The sequence below is a fragment of the Leptodactylus fuscus genome, chromosome 2 (assembly GCF_031893055.1).
Source record: "Leptodactylus fuscus isolate aLepFus1 chromosome 2, aLepFus1.hap2, whole genome shotgun sequence".
In the NCBI taxonomy this organism is placed as follows: domain Eukaryota; kingdom Metazoa; phylum Chordata; class Amphibia; order Anura; family Leptodactylidae; genus Leptodactylus; species Leptodactylus fuscus.
Window position 1 is genome coordinate 47324539 of NC_134266.1, and position 23942 is coordinate 47348480.

The 23942-nt window shown below is 43.5% G+C and overlaps 2 protein-coding genes across 3 annotated transcripts in view; one reads left to right on the top strand and one right to left on the bottom strand.

Moving 5' to 3' along the window:
* The window catches only part of SHPK (sedoheptulokinase), a 25142-nt gene extending 17740 nt beyond the window's left edge, over positions 1-7402 (bottom strand). The window contains exons 1-2 of one of the 2 annotated variants that reach the window (XM_075263698.1): positions 7315-7402; positions 3125-3266 (exon numbers count right to left, since the gene is read on the bottom strand). In XM_075263698.1, coding sequence (XP_075119799.1) covers positions 3125-3158 — 34 coding nt within the window. In that variant the 5' untranslated portion in view covers positions 3159-3266; positions 7315-7402. Of the gene's footprint in view, positions 1-3124; positions 3267-6960; positions 7138-7314 lie in introns of those variants that run through there. The other variant, XM_075263697.1, reaches the window with a different exon arrangement.
* CTNS (cystinosin, lysosomal cystine transporter) lies at positions 7383-23655 on the top strand. Its single transcript, XM_075263699.1, has 11 exons — positions 7383-7463; positions 8911-8992; positions 9079-9190; positions 10790-10874; positions 13004-13107; positions 14336-14467; positions 15379-15478; positions 15569-15688; positions 16614-16784; positions 19854-19971; positions 22378-23655. Exons 2-11 carry the CDS (start codon positions 8920-8922, stop codon positions 22506-22508), a joined length of 1146 nt encoding a protein of 381 aa, XP_075119800.1. The 5' UTR covers positions 7383-7463; positions 8911-8919; the 3' UTR covers positions 22509-23655.
* Positions 23656-23942: the final 287 nt, after the last annotated feature.

Below are 23942 nucleotides of genomic sequence, written 5' to 3' on the forward strand. Positions count from 1 at the left end.
ACCCACTGGTCATATACTGATGGCCTGTTCAGAGAATAGATCATTAGTATAATACCTCCAGGAAGAAATGTTATAGTATAATAATGTCCTGCCCTGTCACTTACTACACTCCACCTCTATACCATCAATGTGCAATTCTTCACTGCCAGAGGGGTCTCTCTCTCCATGGAAATAAACATGCTCACTCTGCTCTGAGGGATATAAGTATCTGTGCATGGCCAACTATTTCAACATCTGAAAATGCTCTTTTAAGTTCTGAGTTAGAGGTTTCTTTGTTTTTGCAAAGTAATTTGCAGTAAGGAAGAAAGGACTAGACGCTTCCATGCTGTACCTCTACTTCATTTATAGTGCTGGATTCTCACAGCTTCATAAAGCAAGAGGTAACACAGCACACCCTTGTGGAATAATTTATAAATAAATTATTTCTTATTTTTCCGTTCAGAGAGCCTTAAAACACTTAAAGAGGACCGTTACCGTAGCTATTCACCGTCAAAAGGGTGTTCCTGACAGTCAGTCAGGGACACCCTTCTTCACAGCAGTGCCTATAGCGCTGTACTGTGAGAGGGGAGAGGACGAGTGCTATCAGGAGGGGAGGGAGGCACTCCTCTCCGCTCTCAAAGTACAGTGCTGCTGTGAAGAAGGGCGTCCCTGACTGACTGTCAGGAACGCCCTTTTGAGTGTGAACAGCTACGGTACCGGTACCGATAGCTCTTCATCCGGGGCACAGATCGGTCGGCTTTCCAGATGTATATAAAACCGCATGTGCCCAAATCCATGAAAGGTCCTCTTTAATCTAGTGCAACTTTTTTTTAGAGCTTCATTTTTACGGCGTCACTGTGCTGTCAAACTGACAAGTCACCTGTATTCTATAGATCGTACATATTCAGCGCTACCAAATTAGGGTTTTTATGGTTTTTTTAACCCCTTATTTTGGAGTCGCCATACACCCGTAACTTTTTTATATTTCTGTGTACAGGGACGCATAAGTTATCTTTTTTTTATGTAGATTGTGAGCCGCATAAAGCGATCACAATGTACTTTTTAAAAAAATTTTTTTATTTATTTAAGTATGTCTTTGTAGAATGGGAGGAAATCCACACAAACACAGGAGAACATACAAACTCCTTGCAGATGTTGTTCCTGGCAGGATTCGAACTCAGGACTCCAGCGCTGCAAAGCTGAACTGCTAACCACTGAGCCACCGTGTTGTCCCTATAAGGTATCTCTTTTTTATTGCAGGGACAGATATACTTTTTATTAGTAACATTTTGGGGAATGTTTGATGTTTTGATCACTTTTTATGGGAGGTGAAACGGTGGTTTGGATCTTAATTTTTTTCCCCTGCTACAGTGGCTAGCTCATCAGATGTGGGGGAATTTTGTTAGTCGAAGGGCTAGTTCACACGGGGGCAATGAGGCAGATTTTGCCTCAAAATCTACCTCCATACAATGGTGGTCTATGGAGACTGCTAGCTTTTTTTTTCTGCTAGCAGTTTTTTGCTGCTAGCAGAAAAGAAAAGCGACATGACCTTTCTTCAGGCGGATTCCGCCTGAGGAAAGCAATAGAAGTGAATGGGAGGCGAAAAGCCTCACCGAAAACGTGACCGAAAACGCCTAGCGTTTTTTTTTTTCTACAGTCTATTCATTTTAGGGGAGGGGAAAACTGGCTGGCGTTTTCTGAAGCAGTTTTTACGAAAAACTGCTCCAGAAGACACTCTAAAAAATGCCTCAAGGTCAAAAAACCACTTCCTAATTAGGAAGCGTTTTTTTATGGGACCAAAATAAGCCAGGCTGTTTTTACATGTGAACTAGCCCCTTAGAAGATCTATCTGCTCGTCCAGGAGGTCATTCCTCTTTTTGGGAGTCTCAGAGAGTTAGCAAGTATAATACCTGGGGGGAAAGGTGTTTGGTTCTACTGAACCAAATTCAGATTACCATAGAGCAACTCAGAACATCTGAACAGGGTAGCTGAAAATGAGTTTTCAGAAACAGACATCCTAAGACTAAGTTCACACGTAGTTTTTTGGTCAGGATTTTGAGGCCGTATCCACCTCAAAATCCTGACCAAAAAGATGGCTCCCATTGAAATCAATGGGAGCCGCTCAGGAGTTTTTTTGGGAGCCATTTCTTCTGGCTCCCGGAAAAAAAGAAGCGAGGTGCTCATTCTTCAGGCCGAGTCGCCTCGTGAATTGGCCTGAAGACACTTTCTTGCTCCGGACTAGGCCCATTCATTGGGCCTAATGCAGAGCGGAGTGCGCGGCTGGATGCCGATGCAGTGCACTGGCTTTCAGTCGTGGCTACCCGGTTTTTGGCCCGGAACCAGAGGTGGCCGTGTGAACACAGCCATAGGCTAAGGCCCCACGGGCCGGAAACGCCGTGCTAAAGTACTGCGGGAACAACCGCGGCTTGAACACATTACAGTTTTTCAGCAGCGCTTTGAACAGAAAATTCACGGAATTTTCCTCAGCGGACTTTCTGTTACAATTATATCTATAGGAAAGCCGCCAGCATTTCTGTAGATATAACTGACATGCTGCGATTTTCAAAACTGCAATGGTTTTGGAAATCGCAGTGTGTCCGCGCTGTAATTTTTTCCGCAAAGTGGGCATGGGATACGCATGAATATCATCCACTTTTGAAGTACTGTAAGACGCTTTAATTTTTTCCACGGCGTTTCCGACCTGTAGGGCCTTGGTCTTAGGGTATGTTCACACAGAGTTTTTTTTGCAGGTAGATTTTGATGTGGAATCTGCCTGCAAAAATGGCTCTCATTGACTTCAATAGGAGCCGCTCGCTTTTTTTTTCCTGCTAGCTACTAGTGGGAAAAAGAAGCATCATGAACTATCTTGCTGCAGATTCCGCGGCTGATTCAGCCACGGGGTCCGTGGTTTGAGACACGCTCCTGTTTAGGCCCATTCATTCGGACCTAATCAGTAGCGGGATGCTACGTCGGCATTCTGTCGCGGCTAACCATGCGGAACGTTCACAAGGTGGAAAAGGTTTCCATGACCTTTTCTTCCGTGTGAACATACCCTTACTAGGCACTTTTTATGAAGAACTTCATGAAACAGACCAGAAAAAAAAACAAAAAAAAAAAACAAATAAATATTAACTAGATATTACACCTTGGTTACTTCTCCAGAATAAGACGCCATGCATTTGTCCAGACACCCCAATTCGTGAAACCTTCCGCAGCCTCTCTCTGGGTAGGGCAGTCAGGCAATCATTTAGAGACCTTATTATTTGAGAGACATCTTGTTCTTTTCCCTGAGGAAAAAAAAAAAAAAAAAAAGTAGAATTCAGTTTATTTTACGGTCTCATTCACACCGCAGTGTTTCTAAGGCTGAAGCCCCACGTTGCGGAAACACAGCTTTTTTTGTCGCAGATTTTGATGCGTTTTTTGAGCTAACGACAAGAATTGCTACAAAAGGAATGGGAAATATATAGGAAGTGTGGTATGTAGAAAAAAAGGTATTAAAAAACCCACAACAAAATGCCCATAAATGCAATGCCGTGCTGACCATGTAAGGCTTTCATATCCCTTAGTGTGTGTATAACCTAAAAGTGAGGAGCTTTCTGGCCTGAAACCGAGGATAGGTCCTCAGTAATGAAAACTCCCACTTAAGGGGCCACACGGTGGCTAAGTGGTTAGCACTGCAGCCTTGCAGCACTGGAGTCCTGGTGTTCAAATCCTGCCAAGGGCAAAAAACCATCTGCAAGGAGTTTGTATGTTCTCCCCGTGTTTGCATGGATTTCCATCCCATATTCCAAAAAAATGACATACTGATAGGGAAAAATGTACATTGTGAGCTCTATGTGGGGCTCACAATCTACATAAAAAAAAACACTGCCACTTAAGATGGAAAACCCCTGGAAGAGAAGCCTTATTTGCCTACAGTCCAGGTTTGCTTATCAAGTTTTATTGTAAGGTTAATTTTTATTCTAGACAAAGATCATATTTTTCTGGAGTCAGCCTTAAAGGGGTATTCCCACCTCACATACTCACCAGTCTTCACTCTTGTAAAATCTTCTTTCTTCCTGGTTTCTTGCATCATTTGGTGGGCGGGGTTTCACAGGCAACCTGCCGTTTAGCTCCGCCCCCAAATTCGTGTGTAGCTCCGCCCTCCCACATTGGACTATGAAGTACAGGCAGCAGCAACTCCATTCTGTGTTACATACAGAGACTGCCTGTCTCTGCCATAATGAACACGAATTAGCTAGCCTGATAGCTGGGAGAACAGAAGAAATGAAAGCAGCTCCTCTCCCCTATCTGAGTGCAGGAAGCTAGGTCATGTGGTGTAGACACAGGAATAGCTAGATACACAGGCTCGCTCCCTGCACTTAGCCCCTCCTCCCTCCCCCCTGAGAGCAGCAGATACATCATTTGACTCAGGAGCAGCTAGGTCAGGGCTGTGGCCACAAAGAAGTGAATAAAGTAAGATAGTGGACAAACAAAGCAGTTTTGCTGAAGCAATGTATTTAGGAAAAGTCTTACATCCACATTAACCAGCAGTATAGATAGGATCCTTGTGATGGGACAACCCCTTTAAACAAAAGAAAAGTCACTGTCCCCAACTTATGTCCTTGGCTGTGACAGGGCCATGTAGCATACCTTTCACAGAGCAAATTGTGCACTCCCTGGGATAGAATACTGAGGCACCCACTGATCACTAGGGGTATATTCATACATGGCAGATTTGTTGCAGACAGTTCTGTGATTGTCTCATTTGTCTGAATGGGGCTTGTAGAAATCCATGCTTCTGCTACAGAAACAAACCACATTAGAGGGGCTCTATCAGCAAAATCATGCTGATAGAGCCCCACATATGCGTGAATAGCTTTTAAAAAGGCTATTCAGGCACCGCTAAAGTTATAGTAAACTACCCCCCCCCCCCCAGTTTTAAAATAAAACCCTAAAAAAGAATATGCTGTACTTACCTATCGTGCAGGGTCCGACAGCATCTTCAGCCATGCCTCCTCTTCCAGTGATGTCCTCGGGTCCTGTCTTCCTCCGGCGCTCGCGAACTGCTATTGATAAAAAATAGCGCAGATGCATGCGCAGTAGCAGCATGCTACTGCATATGCACCTCGCCTTTTTTTTTTTTTTTTTTAATCAATTGCAGTTCGCGAGCGCCAGAGGAAGACGGGACCCGAGGACATCACTGGAAGAGGAGACATGGCTGAAGATGCTGTCGGACCCTGCACGATAGGTAAGTACAGCATATTCTTTTTTAGGGTTTTATTTTAAAACGGGGTGGGGGGGTAGTTTAATATAACTTTAGCAGTGCCTGAATAGCCTTTTTAAAAGCTATTCACGCATATGTGGGGCTCTATCAGCATTATTTTGCTGATAGAGTCCCTTTAAGGCAACTTTGTGTCTGCGTTGAAGGTCTCATCCCAAGCCTATGATGCAAAATGAAAAAATCCAATAGAAAAAAAGTACTGCATGGATTTATCATCCAGCAAAACGATGAACCTATGGAATTGTTAAGTCTGGTGTTCTGTGTACCAGTCTTAATTCATTTGGCCCTGCTCAATAAAGGCAAAATATAGTGTCAAGTTCTGCACCAAAATCCATGCCCGCGCGGGTTTTGACACAGAGAGAGACGCGGTGAGCCGCGTCTCTCTCTTGTCAAAACCCGCCTGCCGCGACCATCGTGGTCGCGGCTTTCGCCTCCGCTGTCGGCTCAAATGAATGAGCCGACATAGGAGGGAGCTGCCGGGGGCGGAAGCCGCGCGGCTTCTGCCTGAAGAAAGGGAATGTCGTTTCTTTTCTCCGCTAGCCGCAGCCCGCCGCTAGCGGAAAAAAAAAGCCCGGTGGTCTACATAGACCACCATTGTAAAGGGGCGGATTTTGCAGCGAAATCCGCCCCTTTGCCTACGTGTGAACTAGCCATTAAAGGGTACTATAAAGGGTACTTGAGTTTTCATGAAAAGTTAATGGATAAAGACGGTGAGCACCGCTGACATGAACCTGATGAAATTCGACTGATTGGAGTTCTCTGTGGTAGACATTTTTACAATCTGCTGTTTTAAAGCCAAATCCAGGGCTGGAATCCAAACATGGGGAACAATGGACATCTATGATATATGCTGTACACTGCTGCCCATTGTCCATTAGGTATCAGTGTTAAGAGATGAACTTATGAGGTTATTTCTTTCTTTATACTTAAAGAGAACCTTTCATGTCCTTAGTGGGTCATTACCTCGACAAATGTCCGTTGCTGTTTTCCGTCATAGGATGACAGCAACGGACATTAGCTGTCACAGACTGATTCTTTAGTCCTGCAGGACTAAACAATAATGACAGAAGATAAGTGTCCGCCATGTTGTTTATATTAGTGTCAATGAGAACGGACACAGAATCAGTCTGTGACAACTAATGTTCTTTGATGTCATCCTATGACGGAAGACAGCAACGGACATTAGTAGGGGCAGCGTGAACTCCCCTTTAGTGTTGGGTGGTAGAAAGATCGTTAGAAATGTGACAGTGTCCCCGACAATACAAGCCTATGGAAGAGCATTGTCGGGGAGGGTGACATATTCCTGCCTGTTATTCAGGGATAACACTGAGCAGTAAGGTCCGCCCTTCTGACAGTGGAGAGATATCAGTGCCGAAACTAACACCACAATATCTCTGCCACTACCGCCAATGTCCAAGAACATAAAAAAAATCCTCTTTAAATTCCTGAAGCAAGGAAACATTCCATAGTGTGAATATATCCACAGTTTGTTGTCCTTGCAGCCTTGTCAGACAAGGAAGGCTGGAGTTATTATATATTAGTAGGTAGGAGTCACGTGACATTTCGGCCACTTCTGATTGGTTGCACAGATGTATCCTAATAGTGCACCATGCCCTCTCTGTATACTGACACAAGTTATACATCACACATCCTGCTGCTGGAGGACTACAAGTCCTAGCATGCCCTGTACCCAATGTCCCGGCTGTGGCCGCTCTCACCTGGGCTCCACACTCACTCTCCCGCCCTGCCCTTGTGTCCCGGCTCTGGCTGTGCAGCACCTCTCTGGATACAGGCTCCAGTAACACGGCCTTCACTGAGCTTGTGCCCACATCAATGCCCAAAACTAAGCACCCCTGCTCCGACTCCATGTGTAACAACTAGCACTTGACAGTCACTGACAACACCGCCCACAAGCACCGCCCATGTTGTCAGGACTGCAAGAAATACTGCATAATTTTGTCTCCAGTACAGGAGCCATTTTTCCGAGGCTCACGCCTTTAAATGGATTGCGGGCGGACTTCAGGAAAATGGCGCCCATCCATGATCGAAGAAGATTGTGTAGCTTTGTTTACCTGTCTGCAGTTATGTCACTCCTCTATCATGGGGTAAATGAGGAAGAGGGAGGAGCTGAATGATAATATTGACAACTGAGGAACTGGCTGGCTGGATGGAGTGACTGGTCTGTACAGAGGACGGACGGTCAGGAGGAGTCTGCACCCAGGTCAGTGTCCTGTAGACTGGAACATAGGACTGGGACAGGGCAATGACATGGGGGAGGGGGCTGAGGTTACTGTAACATTACACTACAGAGACATGTGACTATGACTCTTCCTGACTGCCCTCCATTAATTGTTCCTGATTTAGGGGCAAGTAGTGAGGGTCTGGAGATTGGGGTACCCCAATATAGAGCCTAGTGGTCGGACCCCCGCTGATGTAATATCTATAATCCCATGGACAGGGTACCAAGCAGTCTCCTATTAATGGGAATAATAGTGTGATACAGACATCCCATATGGAGACTAAAGCTGGGACATTGTGTGATAGGATTAAATAGATGTGTACAGGGCCTATTCCAAATACTCGTCAGGTAGGGCCCTCCACCCAAGGGGGTCATATCAGGTGGGAGAAAGAGCCCAGAGGACTCCAACAGGATCTACAATGGGGTTTGGTCCCTGCTTGGTTGGATTTTTGCAATAAACTCAAAACAATTCAACCCTTGGATTTGTTTTTGCTATAGTAGAGGCATGGCGTCCTTCTTATATACACATGTACGCTATGTTCCTATAACATCGCAGCTGAGTTTACAGTGTACTCCTTTTAGGTTACGTGCACACGATCAGGATTCTATGGAGAATCTGCAACATAATCCATTAGCATTAAAATTAATGCACATGATGCAGATTTTTATTACACTCATAAATTGACCTATGGTGCAGAATTTGAAATCCGCCTCCTCTCCACTTATTTCTGTGTTCTGGTGCAGGTGAAAGTCTACACCGAAATCCACATGTACATATGTGAAAACATACACTTCTTGGTGTGCATTTTCTGCATGTAAATCCTCATTGTGTGCACGTGTCGTGATGAAGACAGAACTCCCTTTTGGAGAGGTGCAAGGCTGTATGGGTTATATGTAACCATGACAAAATGGAGTTCAGGGGAAGGTTTTGGCTTTTCGTAATAGTACCGCCACTTCCAAAATCCATTTTTGAAAGAATCAGGTCCAGTGGAGACTTTGGCGTGGGAAAGGTGTGGGTCTTAGAGGCAATCTACTGACCCCCATCGTGTATGGAGAAGCAGCCACTGTATCCCTGTGGGGAGTGCATGGAAAGATGGCCGCATATGTGTGCAGCTCTGTTCATTTACTTAAATGGAGTAACTGGAACATCTGAACTGTGACTGCCATAGAGAGAAGTTGGAACATGCATGGCCACGTCTCCATTTACTCTCTTTATGAAATTTGCTTCTTCACTAATGGAATGAGGGTCAAGGGATCATTCAGGAGACAACAATGTAACATTTACATGGACGTCTGTAGTTAGGGGCAGGGATATATATCGCTGGAGGTATTATTATGTGATAGCTATCTCCTTAGTATCTATCTATCTATCTATCTATCTATCTATCTATCTATCTATCTATCTATCATGTGAATCTCTGCTCCACAGCATACAGCCATGGACGTGACACTGAACCCAAAGTCTACAGTACTCGCTGCCTTCTTCTTATTCAGGTTTTTAATAATCTGCGGTAAGTCATAGTAAAGTCATTAGCCCCATTGCTGCCAGCATTACATTTCTTGGGGTCAGTATTGTGACCCTTTTCTTGTATTCCAGGTGCTGAGGGTTCCCCATCGCTTGTGCAGTTTGATGCCGAGCACAGGATTTCTATCCCAGAGGTTGTCACTATAGAGAATGGAAGTTCAAAAAACTTAAGTCTTACTGTAAGGTAAGTGATTTATTACATAGAGATTTACTTTGTATATTTTATAGAATGCTGTTGGTGGATTTGTCTTATTTTAATGACAGTTTTTATAGTATTGTGCAAAAGTGTTTGTTGGTGTGGACAAATGGTGTAAAGTAAGAATGTTTTCAGAAGTAGAAGGGTTAATAGTAGAGATAAGCGAGTACTATTTGAAATTCCTGAATAGGAATGAATGGAAGCGGCCACTCATTCCTATGGGTGCGTGCTATTGGAAACGGGAGTTTCGAATGGTACTCAATCATCTCTGGTTAATAGCTTATTTCCGTCAATTAAAGGGGTTCTATCAGCAAAATTATGCTGTATGAGCCCCACATATGCGTGAATAATCAAATCCGGCGTGTGCGCACTGCCATTGAGTAAAATGCGCCGGATTTGAACCAATTGGATTTGAACCGCCGGAAGAAGACGATGATGAAGCCGGGGAAGAGCCAGGACCAGAGGGCGTTGATGAAAGAAGAGGAAGGCGTGCCAGAAGATGTCATATCGTGCATCACCGCCCAGCGTGCACGATAGGTATGATTTACATATATGTTTTTATAGTTTTATTTTAAAACGGGGGGGGGGGGGGGGGGGTAGAATAACATTAGCGGTGCCTGAATAGCCTTTTTAAAGGTTATTCACGTATATGTGGGGCTCATACAGCATAATTTTGCTGATAGAGCCCTTTAAAATGAAGAGAATGAAGGAAAGAGAAATCTAAATAATGATGAGATTTAGATTTCTCTTTTGTTTATTCACTTCATTTTGTTAGACAAAAATAAACTATTAACCCTTCTATTTCTGAAAGCATTCTGATGCTAGGTTCACAATAGCGGTTGGGTTTGTGTTCTTCAGGTCCGCTTGGGGAATTGTTGGAATTTTCCTTCTAGCCCTCACCATTCCTAAGAAATAAGTGCAGTTAATTTTGATGTGTGCTATTTATTCTCTGTAATGTCAGGTGGGTGGTGTCTGGCAGGGGTGTCATTCAGCCAGTGTCACAGCTCAGAATCGCACCCCCTTGTCTGCTCCTCCCTGACAACCCCCTACCACAGTACAGAGTCTAAATAGCATTTTAGACACCAAAACTAAGCATTGGTTGCTCAGGAATGGCGGGGGCTAAATAAATAATTCCAACTGTGCCATAATCTGTGGAGCAGCAGCTATTAAATTATGTAAAGAGCTGGACTTGGAGATGGTGAAAGATCCCAAGACTGTCTAAACTAACTTTGCATTGTCGAAAAGTTAGACAATGTTACTTTATCTGCTCCTATGACTGAAACCCAATGAACTCCATCATAGTGAGTGAATGGGATGCATCAATAATTTTTGCTGTTCTGCTCAGTTCTGGCACATCAGTCATTTTCATTGTTTTGTTCCTATAACAGAACAGAACAGTAGAAATAACAAACACTGGTGTGAACAAACCCTTAAGCAGTAAGTATTGTTAGCTATATTCTGTCACAGAACTGGAATTGCTCACTGGTGCGTGCTAGGTATTGGATTACATTTATGCTCCTAGACATATGCATCCTGCCATGTTGTATATATGATTGCGTTTTTTGTTTTTTTTTCCTTCTTTTACAGTGCCCCCTTGAATGAAACTACTCTTTTTACTTTCAACATTACATACTCTTCAAAAAACGCAACAATCGTTCGTCTTCCAGCAGAAGTAAGTATTATGTAGGCATAAGGCTGACCACCAGTGTCCGTAGTTGTGGGGTATTACAAACTAATAGGGCCAACAAGAAGGGCTATGATGGGGAATGGGCATGCCTAGAAAAGCCTGCTACTGATCATTGACGGTATTCACACGCAGCTGCCATCAATACTGTATGGAGATGATTGTATCATCCATCCTCATACAGTTTGCATCACTGGGTAATGTGTTGCAGACAAAAGATGATTGTAGGTGTCATGTAAAAGATGCAGTCAACCAAAAAGTTAGCATTTGTTCAGTTGTTGACACCGAGAGTGACTGTTCCTTGGAATGGCTGTTCCCAATAATGAGCTTATGTAACATGGCCGTTATCGTATAGCATCCAGACTCCAGCCCCTATTTCTTTAGACGTCATATACGTTCCATTTGGTAAATAATACCAGCCATCTAATAGGAGCAGTCATAGAGTTAGACTTAGACTTGTCGGATTTGTCGTCTTCATATTGTCTGGCTGGAAGACCCACAGGGGGCGCTGTCCTCATGAATACATATTCATGCATTCTTTTATTGCTCCTATTCGCCAGTAGGCACAATATTTAGGAGTACAGAGCAATGTCTGTAAATTGCTGCCCTTACTTACAACAAGTCCAGCTGACACATTCACCTTAACAATTGCTGCTCATAAATGAATCTTTGTCACTTTGCTTTTTTGCTGAGAATAGTAAAACTGTTAAAAATGGGAAGGAAACCGTATTGTCAGAGCGACATTTTATCTTTCAGGCTCAGTTTTTTACCTCATCTAATCTGTCCAGTTACTGAACTTCCTCTAACACCATTTCCAAGTAAATGAACAAAATTGAATGGACACCTTCTAATAATACAAGGAAGTTGGAATAAAAATACTTTATTAAAAAGTTCAGTATCTTTGTAGGAAGCCTGGGGGGTGGGGGCATTTTACCTGCCGTATCAATTATACCTATCCTGAGTTACTGAAAACGTAGTGGAAGAGGCGAGACCCGCACCTTTCTGTCAGGTTTTTCATAGCCTAGTTTCCAGCAAGAGAGACCTTGATGGTATATTGATAGAAGATCCCATCAGTGTTAGATGAGGGATGATCCCCCTTCTTCTGATCTCTACAATCTTGCATAACATGCTAATGTCTCTGCTCATCTTCCTCTAATGGCGGCATGCCCAATGACTATAATGGCCAAGCCATGCTGCCTCTAATAAACCAACTGGAAATGCAGTGTTATGGCTAGTGAAGTAATGGTGATCGTGAAGGGGTCACAGCAGTGAAAGACCAATACCAGTTGGGCTGACATAACATACCCTCTAAATGTAGGTTGACCTTCGGAAGCCACTGAACATCCTTATTCTTGCATGCTATCTGTGAAAGCAAGTATGCAGTCTTATTCAGATGAGGCAGTTGGTGCACTGGGGGCGGGGCCTTCAGATCCTGGAGCACTGCTCTTGCTGCTCACTTAGGATGGGTGATGTCATAGCAGTGGGAGGATCAAGTGTGACAGCCCTGGGTGGCGCAGGCAAGAGATTGCAAGGGTCTGAGCAGCAAATGGTCCAGGGTAGCTGAGGGCCCGCCCCCAGTGCACCAACTGCCGGTATTCTTTTTTTCTACAAATCTACATACATAACATAGGTATATTGTTCATCACTGTAATGTAATACAGTGTTGACAGCTGAATATGTTAGGGGAGATGATAGACTCCTTTTAAATAATATCAATGAGATAATAAAGACCCCATGCCGAGATCTGGCTAGTTGTAAGTGGAGATGATTTTCTCGGTTTCTTTCCTGTTTTTCCCAGTAATATCCTACTCTAATACTCTTAGTAATATGTTCTTATAATATATTTCATATGTTCAAGTGATATATTTTGTTATCTGATAATAGCCCTCTGAAGAAATTCTGAATCCCCAGCACCCTGTGGACAATACATAGGCAGTATATAGGCTGCAGTGAATTGTGACCTGTATTCAGCCAGTGGATCCTCAGGTCTTTGTGTGCATTTGTATGTGTGTATAAATAAATAAATATAAATATATATATATATATATATATATATATATATATATATATATATATATATATATATACACATTTTCTCGGTTTCTGTTTCCTTCCAGATTATCCTTTTAGCAAATTTGGACCATACAGTATTTAATGTGAGCGCAGAAGATGTGGGACAGGTCACTGCCTATCTGCAGAGCGATAATCCTAACAACAATAGGTCAGTTCACAAGAAACGCGTTCAGTGCTTTGTTTGGTTGGTCAGACCTGAAAAATATTCTTAGTGCTGTAAGCGTAGTAAAACCGCACAGCTTGCCCCATACATCCAATAAGTATCTGTGTGCAGGTATAGTGTGATTATTTGAGGAGCCTCTCTTGTATATAGCGTTTTCGGTTGATCATGTCATCACTTCTATTGTCTCCATATTACTCTGCATATAGTAGATGGAAGACCAACTACAGCTCTGTTTTGTATGTAATACAGCCATGTGCATGAAGCTTTATAACTTTCAATTGAAGGGTTCTCATGCAATGTCACATCTGGAGGTGCAGCTGCAGGGACCCCCATTTGACACTAGAACCAAGGTACCAAACCTCCTGTTCCTCCTCACTGCAAGACCACAATGAGGAGGATTCTGAATGGAATATGCATGCTGTAACTCCATTGAAATGCTATGGAACTGAATGAAATAGCAGAGAGCTCTATCATCAGAGATCTCCCCCACCCCGACATACAGCTGACTACTGGATCAAGCCTTTTCTTGCCTGACGTTTTCCCTGCAGCAGTCATTGTAGGTGGAATGTAGCACTACATGGTAGACGTTCAGATGCATGCTCTTATATGTAGTACATGGTGATGTAGTGATGATTCTGTATACAATGACCCTGTTAGGCTTTACGCTTATATGTATGTGTAGTTAGATATATTGCTGCATTGTCATATAATCTATGAGTCTGTAACGCTTTTATAATATTAGGCAGACATTTCCTGCCCTGTGTGAACCTCATCTTAAAATTCAGTCTGTCCACCTTGGCAAAAAGACCTCCAAGCTGTTCTTGTACTTCTGCACTACTGCTAAATCACTAAGGCCAGGTTCACATGGTTTTTTTTGGTCCAGAAACTGATGCCTGATAGTATTTGGTGCTTTTCCACAGTTATGTAAGCATTTCCCATAACAACATGACTGTAAGAAATTCCTATTTAATGATACAGTAAAAATGTAGCCTTCCATCAGATTTGGAGCTATTCCTACCCCAAAGGATTCACTTGCCTCTGTACCCGAGATCCTCTTTGGTCCTCTTTTTGCTGGATTTTACTATATGAAAACCGATATTATAAAATACTTCAAAATTGGGGCCCATGGGAACCCTCAATGTAAATGGTGTAACTTAGTTTCTGCATCTCGGCAGTGTCCGTACCACCATAACCTCTCCACCTTTGCTTCCAGGCCACGGATACGGTTCCTTGTGATCCACAGCCTTGCAGTGGACGTGCTAGGTCAGATTATTGGCTGGACATATTTCTTGGCCTGGTCTGTGTCTTTCTACCCCCAAGTTTTTGAGAACTGGAAAAGAAAAAGGTATGATCTCTTAAGAAATATATATGTGTTTCTTATTCTCTGCCTGATGGTTTTATCTTTTTCATAGAGATTTATTACAGGTTTACATTGTGGCACATTTAATGTTACTGAATAGCACCAACATATTCCACAACACTGTACAGAAATTGCTGCCATTTGTGTTAATATCTGTCACTAATTGGGGGGGTCGCATTGTTTTAGACAAACATGCACGTGTGCTACTGGGAAAAGGTCCCGTCTTGTAACGCAAAAAAATAAAATTCACAGCATCCTTTTATTGGTTATGGTCCCCTGATGACTTAGCTATATTATTTTGCCTATTTCCCTCCTTATTCCCCCACAATGGTCTCCCTTATAGAGATGAGTGAGTACTGTTCGGATCAGCCAATCCGAACAGCACGCTCGCATAGAAATGAATGGACATAGCCAGCACGCGGGGGGTTAAGCGGCCGGCCGCTGTCAAAGTGGAAGTACCAGGTGCATCCATTCATTTCTATGGAGCGTGCTGTTCGGATCGGCTGATCCGAACAGTACTCACTCATCTCTACTCCCTTACTTTCAGTATCATGATCTCCAGCAGCGTGGTCTTAGTAGATCCATTCACAAGATCATAGTCCTGGAGCTGGAAGCAGAAGGCTCCATACACTGTATAGGGGCCCATTGTGCTAACCTAACCCGGTTCCTGTTAAATGAAGCAGATGCAGACGGCCCTGTATATTATGCAGAGAACAGCTGATCAGTGGAGGTTCCTGGGTGTTTAACCCCCACCAATATCAAATAACCTAATCTAAGGGTGGGTCATTCATTGGGGTAATTTTGGTTTATGTTCACACTGGAAACTGAGATTACTGCTTTTTATAGTGCATATATGATATATTATGGCGTTTTCACATCCTTTCTCTTTATTCCAGTGTTGTGGGCCTGAGTTTTGACTTCTTGGCATTAAATCTGACTGGCTTTATTGCATATAGTGTCTTCAACGTTGGCCTCTTCTGGATCCCATTTGTTAGGGTATGTGTTCTGTGCATGTAATTTATTCAGACATTTATTTCTTACATAACATTATTTTCTGAGATAAAATTTTGCATGTATTTGTTACAGGAAGAGTTTCTTCAGATCTACCCCAATGGCGTCATCCCAGTGGATGCCAATGACGTGTTTTTTAGCTTACATGCTGTGCTCCTAACACTTGTTACAATAATTCAGTGCTGTATTTATGAGGTAGGTGGTAATAGTGGATTATTTCTATAAAATGTCAGATGGCTGTGAATAAAGTGTCAATGATAATGCCAATGAGACACTTAAGATCTACTATTGTAAGCTTATGTTCATATATCCAACATATCAGGTTATCAGCTCTCTTTAGAGGCTGTGGTGGCTACATTTCAGGCCTCAGTCTTCATTACTTTCTTAATGTTCAGTCTTCATAATATATATTATTATATAATATATTACTATACAGATATATAATATGTCCATCCTAGTATTACATACTGGATGTGAGGAGGTCTGTGTCCAGGATACTGCTGCTTTCTCTAGCTGCAGTGTGTGATTCCTCCTCCTGGGTGGTGCTTTCCTCTGTATACTATTGATCCGCATTTCCATTCTATACTCGTGATCTCTACTACATTCTGTCTGCAGCCTGAGTGATCCGCTCTTCCTGAAGACTTGGATGCTTTCTTTCCTTCCACATACGGTATTAATCTGCTGTATATATCTTTTTCCGCTCTCTACTACCATCTCTAACATTGACAAAAGGGAGGGGAACAGTAGAGAGATCCGACAGAATGCTGCTCCTGGCTGTGTCCATTGTAATTCACTCAGATTCAGCAGAACATCCAGCTAGGTGAAGGAGTTTCTAAGACTCTACACCAAGAAGATGATTGGATTTTTTTTTTAGAACATCCATACAATTGCCAACTAAATTACAAAATCAGGTCCTAGTGTAAGAAAGAAGGCAAGGGTTTGCTTCAAACCTTTTAGTGAGATCAGAAAAGGTGCTTATGAGGGTTTTTTTAAGTGACGCACATATAACACAGCTAGTCAGAGGCAACACAATTTTTTTTATTTTTTATTATTCTTTATGTATGTAACAAATGGCTCTGCACAGACCTATTCTTCTTATGTCCTCCTTTGTATTTTGCAGCGAGGTGCCCAGAAGGTCTCTAAAGTAGCGGTTGGTGTTTTGATCATTGCCTGGCTCTTTGCCTTCTCCATGCTGTTTGTGGCCGTGGCTGGGAAAGTGAGCTGGCTCCAGTTTTTATTCTGCTTCTCCTATATAAAGTTGGCAATTACACTGATGAAATACTTTCCACAGGTAACATATACTGAGATTGTTAGACATCTAACTGTACTGTTCATGAATGCGGTATATAGAAAGATATACTCCATAGGAGAAGTATATTTATGGAGCATATCTGCTTCTTTTTTCATGACCCCTACATAGGATATGCAAAGCAGTTCTGCCTCTTTACTGCCACGTATATATTAATGCCTCGAGTTTTAAAAGGCCGTGCAACATAGCTAAGGATAGCCATTGGATGCTTTTCGTTATTCAGTCGCTTTCCAGTTTAGCTTTTAACCTTAGCCATATTGAAAGAACTGTTAAAGGCTCAGACATTGACTTACAGGGTTGCTACATACAATAGGTGTCACTAATCAAATCAAATCAAAAAGCTTTATTGGCATGTCCGAATAGATATTTGGCATTGCCAAAGCTAGTAAAGTGGGGGGGGGGGAGGTGGGTGAGTGGTGGGTATGGGGGTATGGGGTGGGTGGTTTGGGGTATAACAGTTCGTGGAGTCTCATCTTCCTCTTCGTTGGTGACCTCTATATGGGGGGGGGGGGCGGGTGTATTGGGATAAATATAACAGTCTGTGGAGTCTCATCTTCCTCTTTTGGTGACAGCTGGACACGTATTGGGCTAGACTGTTTTCTTTCTTTCCCAGGGCACATTGCTTGGCCAGTAAAACTCCCAACACCAACTTGGTGGTCTCCACAAGGAAATTTCTGTTTAAGCCATTCTAAAGTCTAGAAAACACCTGAAAGAGCTTATTGGAAGCCGTGTTAGTTACTGCTAGAATTCTCTAGTAGAGATGAGCGAGTAGTATTCATTCGAATATTGAATCCTATTATAGTCTATGGGAAAAAACGGGAATGTTGTTCCGGTTTCCATGGAAACCAAAGTTCGACACCTTGGATCCTCCAAGTTTTGGAAGTAGCAGGATGAGGAGCACGAGGGGGTTTTTGCATTGAATTCAATGGAATTTTCCCACGTGGTATTCGACCGATACGAGTATTCGATTGAATAGTAGTATTCGATCAAATACTACTCGCGCATCTCTACTCTCGAGCAAATAATGGCTGAAATGACAGAAGAGCGGTGTCAATGTCTATAAAATATGTGAATCGTGTGCAGGGGATGTATCATCTGGATAGTCCCTATTATATAGAAGAATACTGAGTATGTTGATCCCTGCAGGTCCAGTATCCTATTAATATTATTTTTGTATGTTCGGATGTTTGTTCCTCAATCACAGCCAAACGGCTGAACGGATTGGGGGGAAATTTCACACACACCTACATAATTCCCACAAAATATGCATAGGCTACTTTAAATGTGGGTCACTCACCCCAAATCGCCACCGTCACCCTCCAAAGACCCCTCTGCCTCGGCTATAGAAGCTGGCATTCTGCCAGCCCAGGTCTTTCCACGCACCTCCTATTCCTCCTATTGGTGCATGGCAGGGTGTGGGCGGGCTAGGGAGCCAGCGCTGCAGCACCATACGTTGCCGGCAAAGTGTGGGCGGGCCGATTTCACCGGGAAGACCATAATCAACATGGCGGCAGCCCACATGCTCCAGCCGCCGCTGCCACCCCAGCCCGCCTACACACTGCCAGCATGCCGGCCGGCTAAACAGGACCGGCAGATGTTGCGGACTACACACCGTACACAAGGTGAGTCCAGCGGGGTGGGGGGTGTCCGGTGTCCGCAACGATCCTCTACCGGTGCGAGGGTGCTGCTCCTTCTCCGCGTCGGCACCCGGACCAAGCTCCGGGGCCGGCGTCATGTTCCTATGCCAGCCGGGAGCCTTGCGCAGGTTCCCCGTCCTGTCGGTCTTTTGCTCCTACTGCAGCCTAGGCTACGTAACCTGCAGTAGAAGCGCTGGTATAGCTTAACATAAAACCAGCGCTTCTACTGCAGGCTACGTGCCATAGGCTGCAGTAGGAGCGAAAGACCGACAGCCCAGGGACCCTGCGCACGCCTCCCGGCTACCATAGGAACATGACGCCGGCCCCGCAGCTTGGTCCGGCTGCCGACGCGGAGAAGGAATATAGCGGGGAAGGAGCAGCGCAGCGCCCACGCACCAGCAGAGGACATCAGGACAGGTCAGCTTGCTCCGGGTGCCGGCACGGCGCACACACACCACGCAGCGCCGGCAGAGGAAATGCCATCTTAATCAGCTGAGCTGCGGGAGCAGCTTGCTTAAGGGTGAGAGGGGTGGTGGGGCATGGGTGATCAGTAGGGGGTGGGGGGGGTTTGCTGGTTTGGGGGTGGTGCTGGTGGTAGGGGTTAGAGAGGGGGCCGGGGGGGGTTGGGTTTCACACCAGAGGGCAGAAGGCGAGTGGGGGAAGGGGGTAACCAAGGTCACGGGTGGGTGGTGCTGGGGGGAAGAGGTAGGAGGTGACTGTAACTTGAAAGGGGGCCGGGGACGCGGGTGGGGGGTAAGGGGAGAGCCGGGGGTGCAGGTGGGGGGAAAGGGGAGGGCCAGAGGTGCAGCAGTGGGGCCGTGGGGTCCTGGCTCATGACGCTGTGGGAGGTGACCGCGCTGGATGCAAGGAAAGGGCCATGGGGGGCCGTGCTGCAGGTGGATCGCGCAAGGGGGAGGGGACAGCGGACGAAGTCGCGGGCTATAACTAGTATATTGTAAATTTTACATGCAGGTTTACATGGCGTTACACCCTTTGGTATGCACTGTGCACCACATGCTTTTACCAGGTTCTTCAGTGTAAAAGTGATTTGTTGGGAGTATCCCGTTGTACTTACTTGTCTATGTAATTACAACCCAGTGTTGACATTATGTACCAACATAGCCAGGAGATCTGTACTTCTTGTAGTTATTTATTTTTTTCCCATTGTGGGGGGATCTGTACAGAGACCCATTTTTGAAATAAAAAATATGACCATAGACAATACAAATCATATATGAAGTCATGCAAACAGGCCTGTACTCAGTAACATGACGGGCAGGTAGATGGCAGATCTATATTTTGCAGAGGTCTACTGCAGGTTGGTGTTCCCATGTGTTCAGTGGCTGCACTAACTCTCACCATGATAATATACATGCCTCTGATATGGTTCGATTCACTTCTTTTTGTTACTTAGGCCTGCATGAATTTCCGTCGGAAAAGCACAGAAGGCTGGAGCATTGGCAATGTGCTGCTAGATTTTACAGGTGGCAGCTTTAGCATCATCCAGATGTTTCTGCAGTCTTATAATAATGGTGAGTATGAAGAGTTACACATTGTAAGGGCGCTGTGCAGGATCCTGTCCCTTGGAAGAGCTCATGAGGGATCATTATACAGAAGTACAACTATATCACAATATCCCTTATAATGTAAAATTAAGGCACTTACTATATGGTTCATTAACAAAGATGCCCTGATCGTCCAGTTGCAAGAGAGGTCACATGATGCCAAAAGTAAAGTCGCTTTTCGGAAACTATGCCTTGTTATAGGGAACGGCCTCCCATTCTGATGTCATTGGTTACGAATTCCACCTGCTCCTCCTCCAGCTTTCTTTTTTTCTTTTTTGCAGATTGTGAGCCCCATATAGGGATCACAGTGTACATTTTTTTTCCTATCAGTATGTTTTTGTGGAATGGGAGGAAAACCACACAAACATGAGGAGAACATACGAACTCCTTGCAGATGTTGTTCCTAGCGGGATTCAAACCCAGGACTACAGTGTGGCAAGGCTGCAGTGCTAACCACTGAGCTACTGTGTTGCCCCCTCCAGCTTTGTTTTTTCCACCTTCCAGCCGTCCACCTCTTACATGACCATGTATGTGCTCAAATACCAGGTCTCTTTCCCTCTGTGCGATCAGTAACACATACAATAGGGTGAGGCGGCTGCATCACGTGACAGCTCCTCTATTTGGGTGATCAGGGCTTCTTTGCTCATGGAAGCTAAGCACTAAGATCCTTACTTTTATGTTATAAGAATACTGGTCATGCTCTTGCTGCTTTTGGACACCCCCTTTAATATACATCAGGTTATTTTTTTCACATTAAAGGGAATTCAGACACAAGGCTTCCATTATAATTTTTCACAACTTGTTCTTCATATAAACCGAGTTTGTTTGTACCATCTGTGATTTTATAGCTAGCTTCCTAGTCAAACATTCTGTATATGGCACCAGGACATATAACTATAGAGCAAAAAACGTATTATTGCTATTATTAATGGGCTGAGGTTATCTACATATATAAATTAGAGGTTCTTGGTTGTACATATTTTATCAAACAGTAAAAGCCCATCTGCCCCGACAAGGTTACCCTACACTAACCAGACATATCTGTATTGGGCCCAGAATAGGCCTACAATATGAATACATGGCATGCAAGTGAGGTATGTTTATTATAGGGCCCCATCTGAATGTGGTCACCTTGTTGGTACAGATGGGCTTTTACTGTTTGATTAAATATGTACAACCAAGAACCTATAACTTATATGATTAAATAATAGCAGCCCATTTAACAACAAATAGCAGTAATGCATTTTTTGCTATGTAACTCCTGGTGTCCTGTACAGAGTGATGTTTTATTTTTTGTATTTGTAAAAGTGCCATAGCAGCTTGCCACTGTTCACACTAAGATGTGCTGACTGAAATTTCCGTTTGTTTTTTTTATATATAGTATATGATTAGTTTTTACACACTGACTGAAAAAAAAATCCAGATTTGCATCCAAATAGAAATTTTCAGATTCCTGCTTAACTCAGTTATGTCTTGGGCAGATATGTAAATACAGGTGCGGTCTGATCAGACACTGGGTCTACTGCCCAATTGACAGAGGGGGCGCATCATTGGATGAGTGAAGCAGGATGGTCATTTTGAAGAGTAATGTTGCATTCATTATAGGTGATAAATGTGAACCTGGTTTGTGACTTGCAAGTTTCCTTGACATGATAAATGCAAAAATTCCAAACCTGATGAATCTTGTAGGATTACCATGTCATGGTTATGGAAGCTTGTGGGTTGCAGCACAACTTTATATAGTTTTTATTAGCTGTGCTGAATGCAGTCATTGCCCAGCTTGGCTTCATGGTTGTTTCCATGTTACTGCTGCATTACCTGGACCTCCTGCAGTTCTAGCCAACTGAACTCAGATCAATGTATATTCCTATATTAATCCAAGTTTGGTTTATTAGAACTGCAGGAGGTCTGGATATAACAGCTGTAATATGGACACTATGAGGGTAAGTTCACACAGGGTTTTTTGGTCCGGAACCTGAGGCTTCCAGTCGCGCACTCCACTACAGATTAGGCCCAAATGAATGGGCCTAGTCGGGAGGGAGTGTCTTCAGGCAGATCCGCGGAACAAACGGCTCCCAGAAAAAAGAACAGACCGTCTCCCATTGATTTCAATGGGAGCCGTCTTTTTGGTCAGGATTTTGAGGCGGATACAACCTCAAAATCCTAACCAAAAAAAACCCATGTGAACTTACCCTAAAAGGGAGATTTTCTGCTCTCCATACTTCATCTGTCAATCGTTCAATGTAAATGTTCAGGTTGTGGTAACATTGGCATTGCCAAAACTGCTGAATCCATTGTATGACTAAGGCAGAATCCATTAAAAATGTGAATAGACAAAGTTCTGTAAATAATAAAACCGTTTTCTTCCCACAGATGAATGGAAGTTAATATTCGGCGACCCCACAAAGTTTGGTTTGGGCCTGTTCTCCATTATTTTTGACATTGTATTTATAACTCAGCACTACTGTCTATATAGAAAGACTCAAGGATATCAGAATGTTTGATATATAGAAGATGCACTCGCTCTCTCCTTTTGTACCAGAGTTTATGATTTTTGACTATTGTGCCTTAACTTATATTTATATGAGAAACAAGAAACTTGAATACCACAAAGCCTATATATATATATATCAGGTGACTTATGTAGCAATCCATAAGTGACTGAAGTCTAAGGCCGGTCGACAGCACGATACCCCATAGGATTCTGCTGAACCAAGCTTAGATCACCGTGGAACCAAATACAAATCTTGAGCTAAGCTCTGTTCAATATAACCTGTGGAGGAGTGGGTGTCTGGGCAGTAATATGGCTAATAAAATGTAGCCATATTACAATGTGGAAATCAGTCTAAACCTGGGGTTACACACAGACTTTGGGCATTTTCATAGCTCAGTATTTTGCATTCGTTTTTGTAAGCAAAAAATGAATTCAATCCTCTGTCAGCTTTGCCAGTATACGCCCGGGTCCCGGAGATATTGGTGCTCTTAGTTTCTGCACCGATATCCCTCCACTGGCAGAAGGGCTGGGTTTACAGTTTGACATCATCACTAGCCTGTGAAGAACAATCCCCCTGACTGTACAAGGCTAGGGAAGAGTACTGGCATGGGGGCGTTACTCACTGGCCAATGATGATGCTGAGCTGTAAGGCCCGCCCTTCTGACAGTGGAAGGATTTCAGTGCTAAATCTAAAGGCACCAGTATCTTTGGCACCCGGGTGCACTGTCGGCTTTCTAGCAATATAATACCACCGATCTGTGAGGATATGAGAGGTCCTCTTTAGGCAACTCTGTTAAAACCCCGGGCAACCTCTTTAGTCTGAATTTTCAGGTTTTGAGATGTTTGGCTTTAAATATTACGACCAAGACCGTACTGAATTTTTCTATTAGTATTTTTTCATTTTCTTTTATAAACATGGATCAAAGATGATGGGTCAGAGTACATGACTATTACAAAAAAACAGAAACCTGCACTTTTCTATCAGCCTGCTATCATATGATCAAATACCTCTGTTACTCGAAGTTACTACATTGCCAAATCATTTTATAGACTTGTTACAACCAAAGGATTTTTATTTTTATGCCATTGTATACGGTTTACTTTGCCGGTATGTGAATGCTATACTACAATAAATATCTGCCTGATGAACAACTTTATTTGGTTAAGCACTTGTTATTTCTGAGACTCATACACAGCAGTTTCATACTCACATGACAATGTATATCTAGTGTATGCTACGGGGAAGCTGTAGTTGTCTGCATTTTTTTATGTCTGTCTACATAGTGTGAGGTCACATGAAGGATTTTGGCTTGCTTTGCAACTATTAACCTTCTGGTCCTGGGTCAGATTCTTCTTTTCAGCTGCAAAAACATTAAATCTTGTCTGGACAGTAAGTCCTCAGGTTTGCAGCAGAGCTGTGTGCATGAAGACTGAATAGCAAAAC